Raw genomic sequence first — 19,023 nt, 5'->3', positions numbered from 1 at the left:
GTTGCTCGTGGAGACACTTCCGGTGTAAACAGAAGCCCTGGGTCAGCTGCCGTCACACAGGGGCAGGTGCCTTTGATGACGTAGCCATCAAAGACACGCAATGTAAAACTATTAGGGGAGTTAAAAGTTTAATTTGAGCAGAAATGATTTAATGGAACAGAGAAACTAAAAGTAGATATTTTATTGTCTTCTTACTCGAGCTCGCGCTGGGAAATATATAATCTAGTAAATCAATATTATATTGTGGAGTGACACAATACACACAACTTTATCATATTTTGGTTTATCATTACTGTCATAAACTAGTGCTATTGGTGGATTCGCCACTCACAATTTCGACTATTTATCCTCCTCTCATTTGTCATATTTGTGGTGTTTCAACATCACTCTTACTTTTGTATTCCTCTAATGCAGAGGGTCTTCGACAGGAGGTCCGCGACCCCTAGGGGGTCCACGCAGGTACTGCAGGGGGTCGCAAAATCTTTGGTGGATTAGACCATTTTTAATATTTTTTATAATTTTTTATTTATTTTCGAACCAATTTTTCCCCACAAACTTAAATGTCTTTAAATACACATGAACATGCATCCGACACATTGTGAGGCTGATTTGACCCTCTGCCTGACTACCTCCATCCGTTCAAGATTAGATAAGTTGTGTGCTACCCATCAGGGTCCGACATCTCACTAATGTGGGAGTATGTGTGCTATCCACAGATGGCTTGAGGATTCACTGTATCTTCTACATGCATGATTAATATAAAAACGCTCAGTGTTGTATGCAAGATGTATGTTTATAAATGGCAGTGAAATGGCCACCCTGTACCTTGCACATGTTTAAAGTAAAAACATGAATATATGAACCCGTGTAATATTTGAATAGCTTAGTATTGAATGCACAATAACAGGGTAGCTATGTTTATAAATGGCACTAGGCCCAGTTTAATATAAAACACAATTTTATACAATATATATATATATCCACCAGTTTGGGGGTCCTTGGCCTGAAAAACGTTGAAGACCCCTGCTCTAATGCTCCTGCAGTCCTAACGGTTCCTCTCACACAAACACACCTACAGCCGGTCGACCCCTTCGTGCTGCACGACAATGGAAACTTCCAAAAGTGCCTCATATATTTATAGAGCTGACGCTATCTGAGAAAGAGCTGGCAGCACTTCAACCTGTCAAACCCACCTTGTCATGTATGTATTGTGGATGGCTGATTGGGGGGGGGGTATTGCCATGTATAGTAAACAGCTACTTTTTGACAGTATTTTAACTATAACAACCACATACACTGGTTCATCAAAACAAACACAAAACATTGTCAACCTAATAGTAACTTATCACAGTTATAGGCTAATCTACTGTCAGCCACTTGGAGAATATATGCAGTGTTCACTCTCCTTTATCTCCACCAGATATGAAGTTTATTTTTTCAGCTTCAAAAGGCTTTATTATAATTATTGGTCTCAATTCTATGATAATAAAATAAGTCAATGCTTTAGCAGGTATCAAACTTTAAACTCAGATAATAATAATACGTTAAATTATTATTGCCCTTTAAAAAATGCTCGAAGACATTTTACATCGGTTAAATAACAGAGAAAGCAAATAAAAGATAAAAACATTCAAATATGATTTATACGCTACAATTACAGATTAAAATATAAAGAATGCATCACAATCCTGTGAAAAGTATAAGATACACACCAGAATCACATGGTAGAATATAAGATCAAACCCATTTAAAGCAGTTCTAAAGAGTTGGGGTTTGAGTAACATTTGGATATAACTGTAAATCTACCTTAAAATAGGTAATGACACCACTTGGACCTGTCCTGAGAATGAATATCTCAGCTGTCACCTCCTCTTTCAGCCCCGTGTTTAATAGTTTACATTTACAAAATAGCCCCTGATGTGATTGTTGTGATTAGCATGTCTGCCCACATGCGGCTCGTCCAGCACTGTGGAGCCGTCAGCTGTTAACTGCCGGCATGTGGCACATTACCACAGCAGCTGCCGGTGCCAAGGGCAGCAGCTCAGCACTGAGAATAGGATATTGTTCATTGTCGAGGACAGTTATCCATAATTCACCCGTCTGCAGCGACAAAGTCAAAACCGACACTGGGAATTTAACAGTCTGGATTCTATGCAATACATTTTAAAATAGTGTGAATATACAATAATCCTCATGTTCTTGTGGTCAAATGTGGAATACGTGTTTGATTTTTTTAGCCACTGTTGCCAAGAAGGTTTTAGCTCCTGTTTGTTTTTTTGTTTGTTTGATTGTAAGCATAATTACACAAAAACTACTTGAAGCATTACCAAGAAACCTTTTGGAAGGATGAAGTATGTGTTAAAGTAGAACCCATTAAAGTTTGGTGTTAATCGTGTTGGGGGTGCGGATCTAAATAGATTCACTTTCTTTGACATTGTGAGATTTGGTGTTTTTCAGCATTTTCCTTGTTTCCTGGGACATAATTCACAGATCTAGATTAATAGTGAGAACTCTACTGATTGCCATTCTAGTTTAAATTTAAATAGTTTGATTTTACCCCACAAATGTGAAAAGCATTTAATAGAACGTGTCATTTCTTTTAATGCACCTTTGATTTAATTCCGTCATTCATTCAGTAACAGGTATTTTCTGATATAATTGCAAAAAAGGCAGCAGCTGGTTTTTCTTGTCCAGATTTTTTTTTCAGATGCGACGTCGAACTCGTGCTTGAACAACAACATGCATCGTAAATGGTAAACAAAGGTCTGACCAAGTCTGATTGACCGTAAAGAAGCAGTTGTTGCTAACAGCTGCTGGAGTGTGTGTTGCATGTGTGTGTGCTGGAGGGAGTGAGGTGGGTGGGGGGGAGGGCAGCTGTCACACAGACAAACCGTGTGCTTCCTACGTGTCCTTATAAGGACGAATGTCCCTCAAAACCATGACCCATTTAAGACAGACCTGCTTCATCCTGATAACGACCTGGTGATAAAGATAGCACTCGGCCAAAAAGTGCTTCTCTGACTTGAGGCGAGCTGTTGACAAAACACAGCGACGGCTTCACCCAGAAACCAGCGGGATGTCTCTGCTCTGCTTTGTGTGGCACAACCTGTTCCTTAACTGAACCTATAGCAACAATTTCTACACTCAGTTAGTTCAGCGTTACATTTATTTGGTTAAGTGATTTGAGAAATACAGATTCAAAGCTTCAACAAGTACAGAAAATCAATAAGTCAAGATAGAATTGTAATGACAACACAATAAAGATGATGTGGAGGTGGTGCAGAAACTGTGGCTTGTTTTTACTGCTGTTAAAGATTCAAATAACAAGTTTATGAAGAAGCTTGTGACCAGAGGAAAAACACTGAGATGAGATATGACCATGTGCAATCCATGAGTGACATGTCGAACATCAACACAGGCTCCTAGTCCCATGTATATTTTGCGTGTATTCCTTGGGCTGATTGACTGAAATCAAAGGCAAAACCCTTAAAGGATATAATACATTTGATTAGATTATTATATATAATCATAATAATACATTTTACTTATTTCTATAGTTGTTTTTAACAATATGCGAAATACAGAGAAAGCAGTTAACAGACAATAACAAAACTCTATACACATCGTAACGACACAATCAAATATAAGAGCACACAGATTGTGATGATTATGTCAATATTCTCATTTTAATACAATATTAGAAATTCGTTTTTGTTTTAATTAATATTTTTTGGGGTCATTGGGCGATGGGAGATCTTCAGTGTCTAATAAAGTTAAAACAAACTTTATTAACTGCCCCATTTAGACAGATGCAATTCTTTTATTGTTAAATTTCCTGTTTGTAAACTTTATCTAAGGAAGGTTTAATGTTGTGAAATGTTGTTTAATTACACAGATATATCAGGTCCTTGTTTAGAAAAGGCTTGGAATAGAAAGAGACATGTAGGTTAGTAGCGTCTCTCAGCGAGCGACATCACAGCACATGGCTACAAATGGAATACTTCAGAGTGGTGATGCTGCGGGGGGGTATTTACATTCTTACTGCACTCACTGTGGCCTGATAGGCCTCCAGCATGGGGCTGTAGGTGCCGCGGGAGGGGGGGGGGGGGGGGGGGGGGTGATGAATAAGGAGCCCGAGGTCTCGTCATCCTACGACTCGCAGCCACTGGCACCTGTTCACTCCACTTCCCTAAAAGGAGACACTGGAGCCAATCAGAGCTGAGAGCCTGGCGCTCGTCACTGCTCGCCGCACAGGCCGCCCCAGGGATCTGTCGTCTGCTGGAGGTCTGGGCTCTGCCCCCCCCCCCCCACACTGTTACAGTAGTACCTCTCAGCTGTTTGGCATGTTTAGCCCCCCCCCCTCTTAACACATGCCACGACGCTGGCAGACGCTCTCAGGCAGGTTTCCCCTTAGACGGCTCGTTGACCAAGTCGCTCAGACGTGGTCTCGGATTTCCTTCTCACCCTCCGATCACCCACATCCCGATGCCCCGCTAGAGCTTAGTCATATTAACACATCCCTCAGGGACCTGAAGAACCAAAGGGGGAGTGGGGGGGGGGGGAGCGATGCTGCTGTGTATGAAGCATGAGCCTTAACTTACAGATGGTGATACTTGAGTCCAGGGTTTTCTTAACAGTCCCAAGCACTCAACACCTTTGAATTAAAAAGGAATAAGTTGATTTAAAGCTTAATATGTATGGGCCATGAACATATTGTTGTTGATTAAAGTCAAATGATGAGATAAATGTCAATAATGTGTTTTGAGGAAATCACACTGATCATTACCGTCAATATATCCATCATATGTCATAAACCAGTTATTTAATCCAGACTGTCTGTTATCTTTCATCTCCAAGGCAACTTTTCTCTAGTTTGGTGTTGTCCCCGACACAGGATCCACTTTACTGAGACATTTTGCTAAGCAGCACTTAATTTGGGCTTGTGCGAACCCCTGGGCCCGCCCCCAGGCCCCTGGCCTCAGGACGGCGGGGTGTATTTAAGGACCCCCTCGCACCCTCGCTCCTCGTCCCAGTGGAAACTCCAGTCTTGTGGTTACAGCTCGGTGAGTTCTTTTGCTGTTTCGCTGCTGGTGTGTGGCAGGATGAGGGAGCGCAGCTTGGATTTATTTCATTCTTACAGTTTGGAGGTGTTTCTGTGATCAGAGTAGTTGTTGTTGTTGTTGTTGTTGTTGTTGTTGTCGGGAGAAAAGATAAAATCTGAGCGTTAGAGAAGAAAACAAATGGAACAACGATTGTGTTAATGGACATATCATCTCTCTGATACTCTGAGGCTCAGGGTGGAAGGATGCTCAGTGTGCGGCAGCAGTGCAGCTCTAATACAACCTGAGGAAGTTTATGTAAATTAAAGGCAATTTGACTGTATCTGAACGTTTAAATAATCTTAATTTAGACAGGGATGAAAATCTTCTGCAGTAGCATTTTATAGCATCGTTGAAAAGAAGAGTTCTCAAGTGAAACTAACAAAGTTTAATCTGCTTATCCTGCCAGGAGACTCTTTAAAAATGAGACTTTCAATCTTGTTTCTGCTCATCTTCAATTTACAAAATGAGATGGGAATAATAACAAGTATTTTCTGAATTAGAAGCAGTTGTGTAAAATGCAGGATGAAAAGCCTAGGATACAGATGTCTTTAAAGTTATTAATTTTAAACCTTTTTTAAATGATCTTCAGTCTGTTGGACTAAGACAAGTTGATCTGAAGTTAATGATTAATAAGATATGGCTTCAAAATCAGATTTGAAGATGAGGTTCTTGTGCTTGATCGTTGGTATAAAATGATTTAAGAAATCAAACAGTATTGATCTCATGTATCAGAATAAGGAGGAACCTTCCAGGCCTGTTCAGGAGCAGCATAGCAGCTGGCTCTCTCTCTCAATAGACAGGTTGATAGTATATGTTGACCCCTGGTTGATGCTGCAGGATCCTGGAGGGATCCGAACACATGCTTCAAACAGAGGAGTCGTCTGTGTGGCGACAGCTGAGGGGAGACCCGGGCCACTTGTCAGAAGACCAACTCCCTCAGCTGTTGACTGGCTCCGGCTCAACGGCAAGATACAGAACAGGGGTTGTGAGGGCAGGCGGGGGGGTCCACAAGGGTCCTGTGGCTTAAAATAGACCTGAGTGTGAGTGTGTGTGGAGGGGGGGGGAGGGGTCAAGCCTGGTGGCTGTTCTGGCAGCTGTGACCCTCAGAGAGGAGATTAGAGGACTCTTCATCCTGGACCTGTAGCTCACATTGTTTTTTCAGGTCCTTCTTTCCTCTTGAATATCTTGGTTATACACCTTCATAGCTGAAACTTCATCCAGACAGAATAACACATGAATATCACCCACTGATGTTTTGCCTGCGTCTCCATCTTCTGTCTCTTACAGAAGGCCAGAACAGAACAGACCAAACATGTGTGACGACGATGAGACCACCGCCCTGGTGTGCGACAACGGCTCTGGCCTAGTGAAGGCTGGGTTCGCCGGTGATGACGCCCCCCGTGCCGTCTTCCCGTCCATCGTGGGACGCCCCCGTCACCAGGTAGGGACACCGAGAGGGCCCCCGAGGGTCGAGAGAGATGAGAGTTCTGCAGCTTGAGAGATGCTGAGGTGTGACTGTTTGGTTCTCAGGGCGTGATGGTGGGTATGGGTCAGAAGGACAGCTATGTGGGAGACGAGGCCCAGAGCAAGAGGGGCATCCTGACTCTGAAGTACCCCATCGAGCACGGCATCATCACCAACTGGGACGACATGGAGAAGGTGAGAGTGGGAGATACTGTGCATGTAAAGCAAGTACAGACACAGGGATGTGTTTTTCATTTTAAGTTGGTCAAATTCCTGATCTTTGTCCTGGATTTTTCAGATCTGGCATCACACCTTCTACAACGAGCTGCGCGTGGCCCCCGAGGAGCACCCCACCCTGCTGACTGAGGCCCCCCTGAACCCCAAGGCCAACAGGGAGAAGATGACTCAGATCATGTTTGAGACCTTCAACGTCCCCGCCATGTATGTGGCCATCCAGGCTGTGCTGTCCCTGTACGCCTCCGGTCGTACCACCGGTGAGTGTCCATCAGGGGACTTGAACTCCTTCACTGTGCCACATCGCAGGCTGACAGAAATACACACTTTATTCAGCGTCTCCTGACAAACCGCTGTGTTTGTTTCTGAACAGGTATCGTGCTGGACTCCGGTGATGGTGTGACCCACAACGTGCCCATCTATGAGGGCTACGCTCTGCCCCACGCCATCATGCGTCTGGATCTGGCCGGTCGCGACCTGACTGACTACCTGATGAAGATCCTGACAGAGAGAGGCTACTCCTTCGTCACAACTGGTGAGACAAACTTCAAGAAGTCCTAGATAACTCACTGGAAACAAAAACTGAGGTTTAGAGCGTTTGTGTGGAGGTTTATACACAACACAACATCTTTACATAAACCAAGACAATTTAAGAATGTTTCCTGTAACTTGGAAAATGTAAAGTGCAAAAATACAAATGTGTCCTAGTAAAACTATTTGAGAATTGTGTTATACACATTTACATAATAAGGATTTATTATTCAAAATTATGCTTTTCGAGAAGAAGCTCATTTTAAAAACTTTTTGTGATATCAGATTACAACAGATAATTTACAATTTCAACTTTTCATTTATAAGGAAATATTTATAGCTTTTTCTTATTGTATAACTTGAATACACTCATAAGCTACTGGTTATATTTAGGAAAGTAGAGCAGCAAAGCTCAAAATGTGCATTTAATCACTAAATATTTAAAAACTGAATCGAGTATTTCCTCTTTCAAAAAGCACATATTCTAAGTGTAAACATGAAAGTACTGAAGATAATGAAGGTAAACATGCGGAGGAGATTCAGTTTACTCCACTGGCTCCATAAATGAAGACTCTAAATGCATTATCTGTCGGTCTGTGATGTTGTTCTCTGCTGGTCGACTGACCCTGTGACGTCTCCTCCCTCCAGCTGAGCGTGAGATCGTGCGTGACATCAAGGAGAAGCTGTGCTACGTGGCTCTGGACTTCGAGAACGAGATGGCCACCGCCGCCTCCTCCTCCTCCCTGGAGAAGAGCTACGAGCTGCCCGACGGCCAGGTCATCACCATCGGCAATGAGCGCTTCCGCTGCCCAGAGACCTTGTTCCAGCCGTCCTTCATCGGTGAGTCACTGGTGCCTCACGCCACGAGTCCTGTTCACACGTGATCAGGTTACATGTACACAGGAGCAGTCCAGGGAGAAAGCCTCAGGGATTTGGACAATTTCACATTATTGTTAATAATAAATCGAGGGCAGTGTTTTCAAGAATATAAGAAATCTAGATTTTCCCAAAGACTATTGCAGCAGCTATAAAAACGATCCTATGACTATATGCCCTGTGACCTTTGACCTTTGTGTAACCCACCTTTTGTTGTCTCCCCTGCCCAGGTATGGAGTCTGCTGGTATCCATGAGACCGCCTACAACAGCATCATGAAGTGTGACATCGACATCCGTAAGGACCTGTACGCCAACAACGTGCTGTCCGGCGGCACCACCATGTACCCCGGTATCGCTGACCGTATGCAGAAGGAGATCACCGCCCTGGCCCCCAGCACCATGAAGATCAAGGTGAGCCCCCCGATAGACCAGCGTGTACTGACTGACCATGTTTGAATCCCAAGGTAAGACGCTGTGGTACCAACCTGTTCCTCTGCGCCTCCCCTCCAGATCATCGCTCCCCCCGAGAGGAAATACTCCGTCTGGATCGGCGGCTCCATCCTCGCCTCCCTGTCCACCTTCCAGCAGATGTGGATCAGCAAGCAGGAGTACGACGAGGCCGGCCCCTCCATCGTCCACAGGAAGTGCTTCTAAACCTCCAGCCAGCACCGAAACCCCCCCCCCCCCCCCCCCCCAATTCCAATCACACCAGCTCTCTCTCCGTTTCTTTATTTCTACTGTGCCTTTTGCTGTATATACATGTTCTGTTGTAATAAAAATAGTTGCTTTTAAGAGTATTGTGTTGTTGGAGTCTGTGTCAGAACGCTGAGGATATATTTACTATGAATCAGCAAATAAACAAGCTGCTACAGGAAAACAATTTCCATTCTTTCAACATATCATTTGAAATCTGACCCAAACTGTCTGATACACTAAACAAGCTACAGGAGCCAAATTCATTGAATACAATTGTGTTTGGAAATCCTGATTCCCTCTTTTCCAAGAATTAGAGGAAGAAACATGTTAGGGTTTTGAATTAAACAAACAAGATGTAATGTGGTTTTCCGTATTATTATGGGTTTCCCACATTCATTTAAAGCTAAATCAATCATATCTAGTTTTAACTGTTTTCCCTTTTCAAATATATACATTTATATCTCGTGTTAACACGAGAAATAATAAATATTTTTGAATAAATATATATGTTAAAACCAAAAAAAGTGCATGTTTTCATAAAACTTTATCACGAGACCAGGTGCTGGAATTTTATCAGAAAGAGTAAAAACCTTCAGCTACACACAAAGTTTGTTTCTAATCCTATATGTTCAGAAATAGATGGACACTCAAGCGACATATTTTATCAAATTATATCTTATATATATATATATATAAATAATCTCTCTCCTCTCTGAAATGTCCAAAGGGAAAATGGTTAATGATGAAAATAAAAAACTCCACTATGAGGAAACTTACAGAAATCAAATATAGAATGTAAAGAGCTTTTATACAGAGTAGGTTCAGCCTGTGATGTGTTAGTGGTCTGGGAGCACCTCTGGTTGTACAGTGGACTTACATTTTTACTCCCAAGTAAAACCAATAATAACCCAAATCTCAGAAACTGATGTTTTGCCAAATTAAATCTGAACTGAGCTGTTTTTGAGGGTAAAAGGCTAATTTCCCATGACACCTGAAAGCACCACCGCCCCTATCCCTGTGTCTCAGGTGAAATGGATGAGCATGATGAAGCTCCCCCCCACTCATCAGTGAACAGGTCTCAGAGAGAGGCTGCTAAACTGAGATGTTCCCGGCTTCTCTCAGATCTGCTGAAGTCATGACAGTCACAGACGGTAACGTGATTCGATTCCACCTCCAGGTTCTTCACGGCATCACCGTGAAGAACCTGGAGAAGAGGAAGGAGAGGCTGTTCATCGGAGGGGTGAAGATCTTTGGTGTTCCTCTGGAGAACTTGCCCAGGACGTACATGCCTGAGTTTGGACTTGTGCCCTGGTTGGTTCTTTTAAAGCGTCTAATGCCTCTTAGAGGATGAAATGTCAGAGACAACCCACTGATTGAATATGATTTCAGTTTTCTGGTGGATGCCTGCTCGTTTCTCCTGGAGCGTGCTGGGACTGTGGGCCTGTTCAGGAAACCAGGCTCACTTCCTCGCATCAAGACCCTCAGGGTAACACTCTGTCCTTTCTTTATTAAGTTATATTCATATAATCTACAGTTTAATCTGGTGTTTTAAATGATATTGGATGTTCTTTAAAACTACAGATTGGTGTAAAGTTTATTACGGACATCTTGATAAAACGTGTATTTAATAATATGTGATTAAATGAATATATGCTATATTCAACACTTTTTAATCTGGTCTTGTCTGAGTTAGTGTGCATGTCTGGTGTCTGCAGGCCAAGCTGAACAGAGCGGAGGACTGTGTGACCACCGCCAACCCCTACGACGTGGCCACGCTCATCAAACAGTTCTGCAGGGAGCTGCCGGAGCCTCTGTTCCCCCCCGAGCTCCACGCTGCCTTGCTCAAGGCCCAGTCGCTGTCCGAGGGGCAGGAAAGGACGTCCGCCCTCCAGCTGCTGTCCTGTCTGCTCCCTGCCAGAAACTCCTCCTGTCTGCATTACCTCCTCAACTTCCTCTCTGGGGTCTCCGAGAGGTATGAATGGGAAGGGGGGGGGGGGGGGGGGGGGGGATCAATGGTCGGAGGTCACATTGACCTCATGAGTCTGGCATATTGTTTTAATGGAGACTCAAATTACACTGGTTGGTGGAGGTCCTAAGGCACAGGTGGTGTTTCTAGTTTTAAAGATTTTTTATATTGTAGGATCATATTTAATATCTGCTCTCCTCTTTATCCAGATCCTCTGAGAACCTGATGACCAGCTCCAACATCGCCACAGTCTTTGTTCCGTGTCTTCTGCCCCCGCCCAACAAGACGGAGATGTCTGAGAGTCGACTGGAGCTGCGAGTGCTCGTCCTGCGCACCTTCATCGATAATCCTCACTTATTCGGTAAAGACCCAACACTTTAAATCCAACTAAATGTGTTTTTGTATCTGCAGTGTTATTTATCTTTATCATATTCACCAGGTGTGATACCTAAGGCTGTAATGGACAGTATGGAATTCCTCAATAATTTTGATTTTCCAAAACAAACTCCTCCAAAGAAAGGACAAAGAAAGAGACATAGTTTCAAAGGTAAAAGAGTAAAAACAGTGTAAAATACAAAACGGAATTTCAACCTCACCTTTAATTAATTCTCTGCAACATGTAGTGATTCGGCCTGTGAAGACTGTTCCCAGGTCAAAGGTCACGGCTGCTGTCTCTCAGCAGAGCCCTGAGTCGACACCAGGGGGCAGACACACCCTCAGGAGAAGCCTCGGTTTGGAGACTTTCCCCAACGTCCTGCTGTTCAGGACGTGTTTGCCCTGCACAGGTTCGAACAAGGAACCAGTCGCTATAATGATCATGCTTTTTTTTTTGAACTGTTAACAAATGGAATATTAATCTTTTACAGAACAAAGTTTCACACCGGCAACCGATGTTTCCAGTCCCACGAGCAACGAGGCGTGTAAGACGCCGCAGGACAGACGAAGAAGGTAAAGGATAAGTGTGACAATAAATGAGATGAGTCAAATACTGTAGTTCTTTCTGTTAATGTGAATTTCACAAAATGAACAATCTGACATTGTTTCACAGCAGAGGACAAAAAGGACATTTAGCCGTCCATGCAGGAGGCCTGAAGTATAAAGTGAAGCAGCACATGTTGAGTTCTTGAAAGACGATGTCAAGTAATCAACAGATGTGAGACAGACATTAACGGTTCAGTGGCTTCAAATGAACTTTGTACCTTATTTAAAAAGCAGCTTGATTACGATGAGTTTGATGGTTCACTGATTTGGAAAAAGGGAGAGAGGTTCCCTGACACTCGCAGATTTAACTGTCAGAATCAGCTCCAGCAAGTGAAAGAGAAAAGATGAACTGTAGATCTGTTAGTCAAAAAAACAGAGTTCATCTCCAGGATTCAGGCTGGAAACTTTAAAAATATGAAGAATTCTAAACGGAGTTCGTGGATTCTGGTTCAGGAAGCCAGGGATCATGGGTAATATCCACTGTTGGGTTGTTTCAGTTCAGTGAGCAGAACTTTACCTTCAGGGGGCGCTGTCTCACAGTAAAAGCTGCATAGTGTTTCTTTAAAAACCACAACATTACACACACAATGTGTTTTTTACAGTACTTGTGTCCCTGTGTGTTGCAGCGACCTGCGTCTCGGGCACTTCTCCTGCAGGTTGACCAGAGAGCTGGCGGCTCACAGCCTGCCGGTGCTCACCGGCGTGGGGAAGCTGCAGCTCGCGCCCTGGAGACGACGCTCTTCACTCTGACGTGGATCGAGAAGCAGCCATGTTGGTTTTATCTGAGAGTTACCAGCTTTTATTCAGAGGGTCCCGATCCCTTAAGTTGTATTTTGAATATTTTACGTTTTAATTTGTTTATGTATCCGTCTATTTATTTCCCAACAGAACCTTTTTGTATGGTTAAAGATTTCAAATATTTTTACATAAAGAAGTGAATAAATATTTAAACATTTCTTGTGTATCTCAAGTTTTATTTCATTTTCTAGTAGTTTTCAACTAACATTAGGGAGAAAGGTCTGTTTTCTGGACGAGATCACACAACCTAGGAGCAGAATGAATCAGTGAGAAGAGGTTTGATGTGAATAGAAGCTTGTTTACTCTGTGATTTCCTGTTTTGATGGACGATGACTCTTCTCTCGGTGCAGTGATGGTTGTGGCGCTGTTCACGTAATTGGCTCCGCAGCCAATGAGAGAAGAGGGATTCGTGGTTCCCTGGCAACTGCATCTGAACCGTGAAGCGAGGCGGATCGCGCGCGCTCCCGATGTGGTTGCGTAACATGGGGTTAGGTGACGATGGTGCCGGAAGCTGAGGCTTGACCTTCAAAGTAAAGTCAGAGGGAGGAGATCTCTTATTAGACCAGTTAATGATTAAACAACAAAACCCAATGATTTTACGTAAAGTTTTGAATATCAAGTTAAGTTGTATATGTTTGAATATCTTTTTTAAGACATGGTTTGGAATCCATATTAAATCGTTATTTCATCGTGAAGATTTATTTTTGGACACCGGAAACCTATGCTGCTTTAAAGGAAGCTTGACAGCTTCGTCGTGCACAGCAGGTCCCATCATCAGCATCAACACGGTAAGAGCTAATAAACGCAGATGTATTCTATGTTTACTCTATTCCTAATATCCTAAGAATAGAATCATATGAAGCAAATACCATTAAATCCTTTAATAATGTTATAGATGCGCCATGTAGGCTATTTATAGATGATTTGCATTAAAGGCTTTGTTTACACAGGTTTTATTCTCGATATACTAGAACCACCATATGTTCTGTGTAGTTATCCTACTTGATATAATAGAAGCTCCATGTTTCCTGTGTATTTCTCCTTGATAAAATAAAACCATGTCTCCTGTGTATTTATCCTACTTGATATAATAGAAGCTCCATGTTTCCTGTGTGTTCACCTGCAGCTGTGTTTGCACATTGCTCAGTCTGGTGTGTTTCCTCCGCAGATGACGCGCTCCGGCCCCGCGGTGCTCTTCTCCCTGCTCGGCCTCCTCCTGGGGCTGCAGCTCGGCACAGCTTCGGCCCGCAGCCCCCGCACGGCCGACCAGGTGTCCGAGGCCGACATCCAGCGGCTCCTGCACGGCGTCATGGAGCAGTTGGGCATCGCCCGGCCCCGGGTGGAGTATCCAGCCCACCAGGCCACCAACATCGTCGGGCCCCAGAGCATCCAGGGTGAGTGGAGCTGGTTTCTGATACAAGCAGAGTTCAGTTTAGACCAATCAGGTGAAAACAAGAAATACAAATGTCCTTTTGGTGAAATTGTAGTCAACAGAAGGTGGTTGTTTATATTGTGATTTTACATGTGTATTTAGTAAAACTAAAATTATTTTATTCGTCCATGAAATAACCTTAATTTCATTTTCTTTTCTTTTTATATTTTGAATATGAAAATCTAAAAGAGAAATTATGCAAACTAGTGAAAAATATCATGATTGTGATACATTCTCCGTTAACTAAAGTTGTGTTGAACCTAAACTTAGTTCAAACTTGTAGAACATCTATTTCAATTACATTTCTCTATATACCTTACAGGTTGTGTTGTTTATTTTTCCACACACAAATATTCAAACTAACATCAGTAGAATCTCGTCTCATTGATTATAGATGCTGGAAATGTTAAATTGGAATCATTTGTGTGACATGACGCTTAGTAAGGTTCTGCTGTGCCAGTTCTTGTGTTGACTTGTGTTGTCATGTTTGTGTTTCTCCACCAGGAGGTGCACATGAGGGGCTGCAGCACCTCGGCCCTTATGGGAACATCCCAAACATTGTGGCTGAGCTGACGGGAGACAACGTTCCCAAAGACTTCACTGAAGACCACGGATACCCGGACCCTCCAAACCCCTGTCCCCTGGGGAAGACAGGTGGACACTCTTATTATACATGATCAAACAATATTATTATTATAAGGTTTTATTACACACACATATTTGTAAAACCAGCAGGTTAAAGTTCGGACCTGGGCTTTGAAATCAAATGTTATTGAAGCTGCCACAGTTATTGTTTCTTGCTGTAAACGTCTATGAAAGAAAACGTATGTTGTAAATCTGTATTGAATGCTGATATTACCCATCATGCCTGCTGCACAGTTAAGATGATGCGCCCCCCCCCTTCAATCCCTTTCTCCTGCGTCCTCTCTCTCGCTCTAACAGCGGCAGACGGTTGTTTGGAAAACGCTCCGGACACGGCCGAGTTCAGCCGAGAGTTTCAGAAACACCAGCATCTGTATGACCCGGAGCACGACTACCCAGCTCTGGCCAAGTGGGTCAGTACCAAGCAGAACCGCGAGCACGGGTCGGTCTCACCTCAGAGATGAAGAAAGAAAGAGAATCCTCATATTTTCAAAGCTGGAAACGACAAATGTTGAAATTATCAATAGATGATTAACTGCACAAATACACGTATCTACAGCATGACTCCTCTGGCATTAGTGAAAACCTCAGAGTGCCTCTTTGAGGTTTGCATAAGAGAAATCCTCTTTATTTATTCGTTGGAAATAGACGATGATGCAGCAGCGTTTACAGATTTATTGTCGACTCGTGTCTGTAAAATAAAGACGAGACATTTCCCATTTTAAAGATCCAACAAACCTTGTTTGTCATTTGCACGGATTCATTTGTATCTCAGGAGGTTTGGTCTCAGGAAGTCACCACTTTGAGGATTTTCTATTCTTTGAAGAGACATCCAGGCAGTTTGACTGTAATTTATCGAACACAGATCCATGATTTTATGTCTTAAAACTGTTTTTTTTGTTCTGTTTCCTCTCAGAACAAGGAACTGTTGTACCAGAAACTGAAGGGAGGACCCAAGAGAAGAAAAAGGGTATAGTGTTCCACGGTTGTCTTTGTCCCTTTTCCTGTGAAGGGCTGTGTTAGAAACCACATCACCAGAACTGAGACTTACCACAAGAGACACTGATCTTCCTCCAAACTCCCATTCTCTTCTGCTTTGTTCACAGCATGTTTGTATAATCATATTTTTCTCACCCTGTTTGCAGAGTGTCAACCCATATTTAATGGGCCAGAGGCTGGAAAACGTGGTCGCCAAGAAATCTGTTCCTCGCTTCTCTGAGGAGGAGGAGGAGGAAGCACTGACCGTCTCCCCTGCCGCCAAATCCACGACCTAAACCTCTGCAGCCGCAGCACTCGCTGTCATATTAAACTACAGATTCAAGATTTAACACCGCATGTTCAAGTGTTTTCGTTGAAAGCAATTCAATGATGAATCCACTGGAGATGCAGTGAAATAAGAAAATGGTAAATTGGAGTTAGGTTTTATTACGAATTCCCATTGATCCAATTCCATGATCAGGCAAAACATTATTGGTGTGTCTTTACTTTAACGTGTGGGAATTATAATCTGACATCCACAGAAACTTTTGCAAAAGAATATCTGGTATCACAAGTTCTCCGTCTTGTGTCGATGGTCTTGAGGAGAAAAGTCAGTTTTCACAAACCTCAATCATCAGCACAAGTGGACACAAGGTTTAGCACTGAATCGCACAAATGTTAGTCCAAAAATAACAAAGTACAAATCTGATATGTGAGGTTCCTTCATGACCCTGACTCTCCTCCTCCTCCATGTTCTTTTAACCCTCTTGCTCCATGCTCCTCCTTTCGAGATGCAGTATCACCTGTTATGGTGATACTGCATCTCAACAGTTACACACACAAAGGGTTTTCTGATTGGTCAAATTCCAAAATATAGCTCATCACCAGGCCAGTTACTAAGACAGCACCTAATTACCCGAGCTGCCCGTCCTTATCAGGAGAGTTTCCTCCTGCACTCTGGTGCTGCAGCGTACCTCCACCCTCAGTAACCTTGACAGATAACGAAGAGTCTGCAGGTCAACGTGATCTGTCTCTTCTCCACCTTGACTAAATGTATCCTTTGCTTTATTGAAAATATCTCAATTAAATGAGAACCAGTTTCCTTCAACACCAGGGTTACTGTGAGGTTGTATCCAACGTTACCTTTCTTTAAATGAGTAAAGAAAAAACAGGTCATCAAAAGTAATGAATCTGTTTTCTGACAGTTGTTCACTATCATAGAAAACTAGGAAACAAATTAAATTACTATTTGAGGAGTTGGTACGAGTGAATACTTAATTTTAAACAATGTAAGTTGTGGCCAAAGTGTAATTTTAAAACATTTTGACTTTTTGGTTCTGAACACTAAAGCTTTGTTGACAATTAAATTAGGCTTTTGTTGAAATTTCTATAGAAAGCTGCTTATTTTAAGTATTATATTCTAATACTGCACTATACAGTATAATATGAACTTCAGCGGGTCCTCAAATATCTGATTAACTCTAACCTCGGGTTAATTTATACAGAGAAAGTGGTTTTCAGTTGACTTTTACACCAATTCTTTACTTTTCCTAATAAATCAAGGAGTGTAAAAAAGTCCCATTGCCTTAAACTCAACCATTCAACCCAAAATACAAGAATATGTGGTGTTAAAAACTTACCTGGCAGTGTAAAGCATATCTACAACTGTATTATATAAGTTGCATAAAGATATATTGAATCGGTAAGATTATTATTATTCAAAACTGTAAAAAGATCAATTTACTCACTGATGTTTAATTTTTTAAGTCATGATATGAGCAGTTACTCACCTCGGTGTCTTCAAGCAAAGATTCAATATATTCATGGAAGTTAATAAGATTTGTTTTCTCCTGCGTGAGGGATGATGATGAAATGTTTCTCTGTAGCATGTAAACAAGATTATTCAGACTGGGATTCATTCACTTCACTAAACTGCAGTAAACAGGAGTCTCCACGGGCACTGGGATCTCTCTCGAGTCACTTTATGTTGCCAAATGTGTTTTTTGTTGTTCTGTAAAGTCAAATAAACGATTTATCTGCATTGACAAAGTTGGGAGGAGGTTGGATGTTTTTTATTCTAAGACAGATAAAGTGAGGATCAGGGTTTGGGGGGCGTGTTCTGCCGAGGCTATGAAACTCAAGACAAGTTTAGAAAACCCCTCAGTGGGTCATTCATAAAGCCACTGAAGACAGAAACAAGAGTCTGACTGGATGAAAATCTCTTGTGAGGAGTTTGAATCGACAACAGGTAACTTTTCTTAGATTATTTCTTAAATTGACTAACACGATATAATGGTAAGATTGATTCTGTGGTGGAAACAATGGTGCGTAAAAGTCGTGCGTAAAAGTTGTGCGTAAAAGTTGTGCGTAAATGCTCTCCACACTGAACTGATGTGTGTTTTGTTTTCTTGTCAGCTTCCACGATGAGGACACAATCAGTGCTGATCCCTGCAGCAGTTGTGTTGCTGCTGCTCAACCCACCGAGCTGCACAGATGCTTCGACCTTCCAAGGCGCTTTACCGCATTCAAACAAATACAACCCAAACGACTCGGAGAGATGCATCCAACCCGCCATCGGAGGACTCATATCCCGCGGGCCGGGACCCGTGACCTCCACCGACGAGGTGCTGGAGTCCAGTCAGGAGGCGCTACACGTCACGGAGCGCCGGTACCTGCGGCTGGACTGGTGCAAGACGCAGCCGCTGAAGCAGACCATCCGGGAGGACGGCTGCCTGAGCCGCACCATCATCAACCGCTTCTGCTACGGACAGTGCAACTCCTTCTACATCCCGCGGCACGTGTACCAGGACGGCATCGCGTTCGAGTCCTGCTCCGCCTGCAAACCCAAGACCTTCAGCACCGTCACGTACACGCTCTTCTGTCCGGGACTGACACCGAGCACCAGGAAGAAACGGGTGCAGCGCGTCAAGCAGTGCCGCTGCACCACCATCGATACGGATTAGATGGAGACGATCTTCATTGGGAGACAAGTCGCTTCTGCACGATGAGAAAAGAGTGATGAGGAATTAAACTGAGCCGTTGTTATAATGGAGACTTGGATAATCACCAATGTGCCACTTATTTTGCTGATATGATAAACACAAGTGGTCTTTTTATGTGTGTAAACAGAATTAGAGATACTGTGTCCACAAGAGAGTGAGTTGGAGTCAGATTCTTTATTTCTTCAGGCTGGTGGATGTGCAAGACAGAGCAGGAAAAGATGGACGAGTCTCTGAGAGGACTTGGGTTCATTATTTCCACTGTGTGGGATCCAAAGTCAAACGCTTCCATTATATAAAAATACTTTTTTCTGTACAACCTG

The 19,023-nt window shown here is 42.9% G+C and overlaps 4 protein-coding genes and 1 long non-coding RNA gene across 5 annotated transcripts; all 5 read left to right on the top strand.

Moving 5' to 3' along the window:
* The first annotated feature begins 5,024 nt into the window (after positions 1 to 5,024).
* actc1a (actin alpha cardiac muscle 1a) lies at positions 5,025 to 9,005 on the top strand. Its single transcript, XM_062411481.1, has 8 exons — positions 5,025 to 5,063; positions 6,390 to 6,543; positions 6,633 to 6,761; positions 6,865 to 7,060; positions 7,174 to 7,335; positions 7,980 to 8,171; positions 8,438 to 8,619; positions 8,719 to 9,005. Exons 2-8 carry the CDS (start codon positions 6,415 to 6,417, stop codon positions 8,860 to 8,862), a joined length of 1,134 nt encoding a protein of 377 aa, XP_062267465.1. The 5' UTR covers positions 5,025 to 5,063; positions 6,390 to 6,414; the 3' UTR covers positions 8,863 to 9,005.
* A 1,034-nt stretch (positions 9,006 to 10,039) lies between these two features.
* Positions 10,040 to 11,251, top strand: LOC133973947 (inactive Rho GTPase-activating protein 11B-like). Its single transcript, XM_062412017.1, has 4 exons — positions 10,040 to 10,185; positions 10,264 to 10,390; positions 10,620 to 10,876; positions 11,080 to 11,251. Exons 1-4 carry the CDS (start codon positions 10,040 to 10,042, stop codon positions 11,249 to 11,251), a joined length of 702 nt encoding a protein of 233 aa, XP_062268001.1.
* Positions 11,252 to 11,705: 454 nt separating this feature from the next.
* On the top strand, positions 11,706 to 12,807 carry LOC133973840 (uncharacterized). Its single transcript, XR_009924614.1, has 2 exons — positions 11,706 to 11,818; positions 12,478 to 12,807. It is a non-coding gene; the product is annotated as an uncharacterized LOC133973840 (long non-coding RNA).
* Positions 12,808 to 13,352: 545 nt separating this feature from the next.
* LOC133973837 (neuroendocrine protein 7B2) lies at positions 13,353 to 16,051 on the top strand. Its single transcript, XM_062411904.1, has 6 exons — positions 13,353 to 13,437; positions 13,818 to 14,043; positions 14,586 to 14,735; positions 15,024 to 15,136; positions 15,640 to 15,693; positions 15,869 to 16,051. Exons 2-6 carry the CDS (start codon positions 13,818 to 13,820, stop codon positions 15,995 to 15,997), a joined length of 672 nt encoding a protein of 223 aa, XP_062267888.1. The 5' UTR covers positions 13,353 to 13,437; the 3' UTR covers positions 15,998 to 16,051.
* A 140-nt stretch (positions 16,052 to 16,191) lies between these two features.
* On the top strand, positions 16,192 to 18,993 carry grem1a (gremlin 1a, DAN family BMP antagonist). The gene is made up of 2 exons (XM_062411905.1): positions 16,192 to 17,949; positions 18,117 to 18,993. Exons 1-2 carry the CDS (start codon positions 17,913 to 17,915, stop codon positions 18,662 to 18,664), a joined length of 585 nt encoding a protein of 194 aa, XP_062267889.1. The 5' UTR covers positions 16,192 to 17,912; the 3' UTR covers positions 18,665 to 18,993.
* Positions 18,994 to 19,023: the final 30 nt, after the last annotated feature.

The sequence above is a fragment of the Platichthys flesus genome, chromosome 18 (assembly GCF_949316205.1).
Source record: "Platichthys flesus chromosome 18, fPlaFle2.1, whole genome shotgun sequence".
Taxonomy (NCBI): domain Eukaryota; kingdom Metazoa; phylum Chordata; class Actinopteri; order Pleuronectiformes; family Pleuronectidae; genus Platichthys; species Platichthys flesus.
Note: the sequence above shows the minus strand (reverse complement) of the source record. Positions and strands in the feature narration are given on the sequence as shown.

Bases quoted from the DNA above. Each gene is read 5' to 3' on its own strand.
- actc1a (XM_062411481.1), top strand. From the start codon at position 6,415: ATGTGTGACGACGATGAGACCACCGCCCTGGTGTGCGACAACGGCTCT. The intron at 6,762-6,864 runs GTGAGAGTGGGA...TGGATTTTTCAG, and splicing joins ACTGGGACGACATGGAGAAG to ATCTGGCATCACACCTTCTA. The intron at 7,061-7,173 runs GTGAGTGTCCAT...GTTTCTGAACAG, and splicing joins CGCCTCCGGTCGTACCACCG to GTATCGTGCTGGACTCCGGT.
- LOC133973947 (XM_062412017.1), top strand. From the start codon at position 10,040: ATGACAGTCACAGACGGTAACGTGATTCGATTCCACCTCCAGGTTCTT. The intron at 10,391-10,619 runs GTAACACTCTGT...TGGTGTCTGCAG, and splicing joins CTCGCATCAAGACCCTCAGG to GCCAAGCTGAACAGAGCGGA. The intron at 10,877-11,079 runs GTATGAATGGGA...CTCTTTATCCAG, and splicing joins CTCTCTGGGGTCTCCGAGAG to ATCCTCTGAGAACCTGATGA.
- LOC133973837 (XM_062411904.1), top strand. From the start codon at position 13,818: ATGACGCGCTCCGGCCCCGCGGTGCTCTTCTCCCTGCTCGGCCTCCTC. The intron at 14,044-14,585 runs GTGAGTGGAGCT...TTTCTCCACCAG, and splicing joins CGGGCCCCAGAGCATCCAGG to GAGGTGCACATGAGGGGCTG. The intron at 15,137-15,639 runs GTCAGTACCAAG...GTTTCCTCTCAG, and splicing joins ACCCAGCTCTGGCCAAGTGG to AACAAGGAACTGTTGTACCA.
- grem1a (XM_062411905.1), top strand. From the start codon at position 17,913: ATGAAAATCTCTTGTGAGGAGTTTGAATCGACAACAG. The intron at 17,950-18,116 runs GTAACTTTTCTT...TTTTCTTGTCAG, and splicing joins GGAGTTTGAATCGACAACAG to CTTCCACGATGAGGACACAA.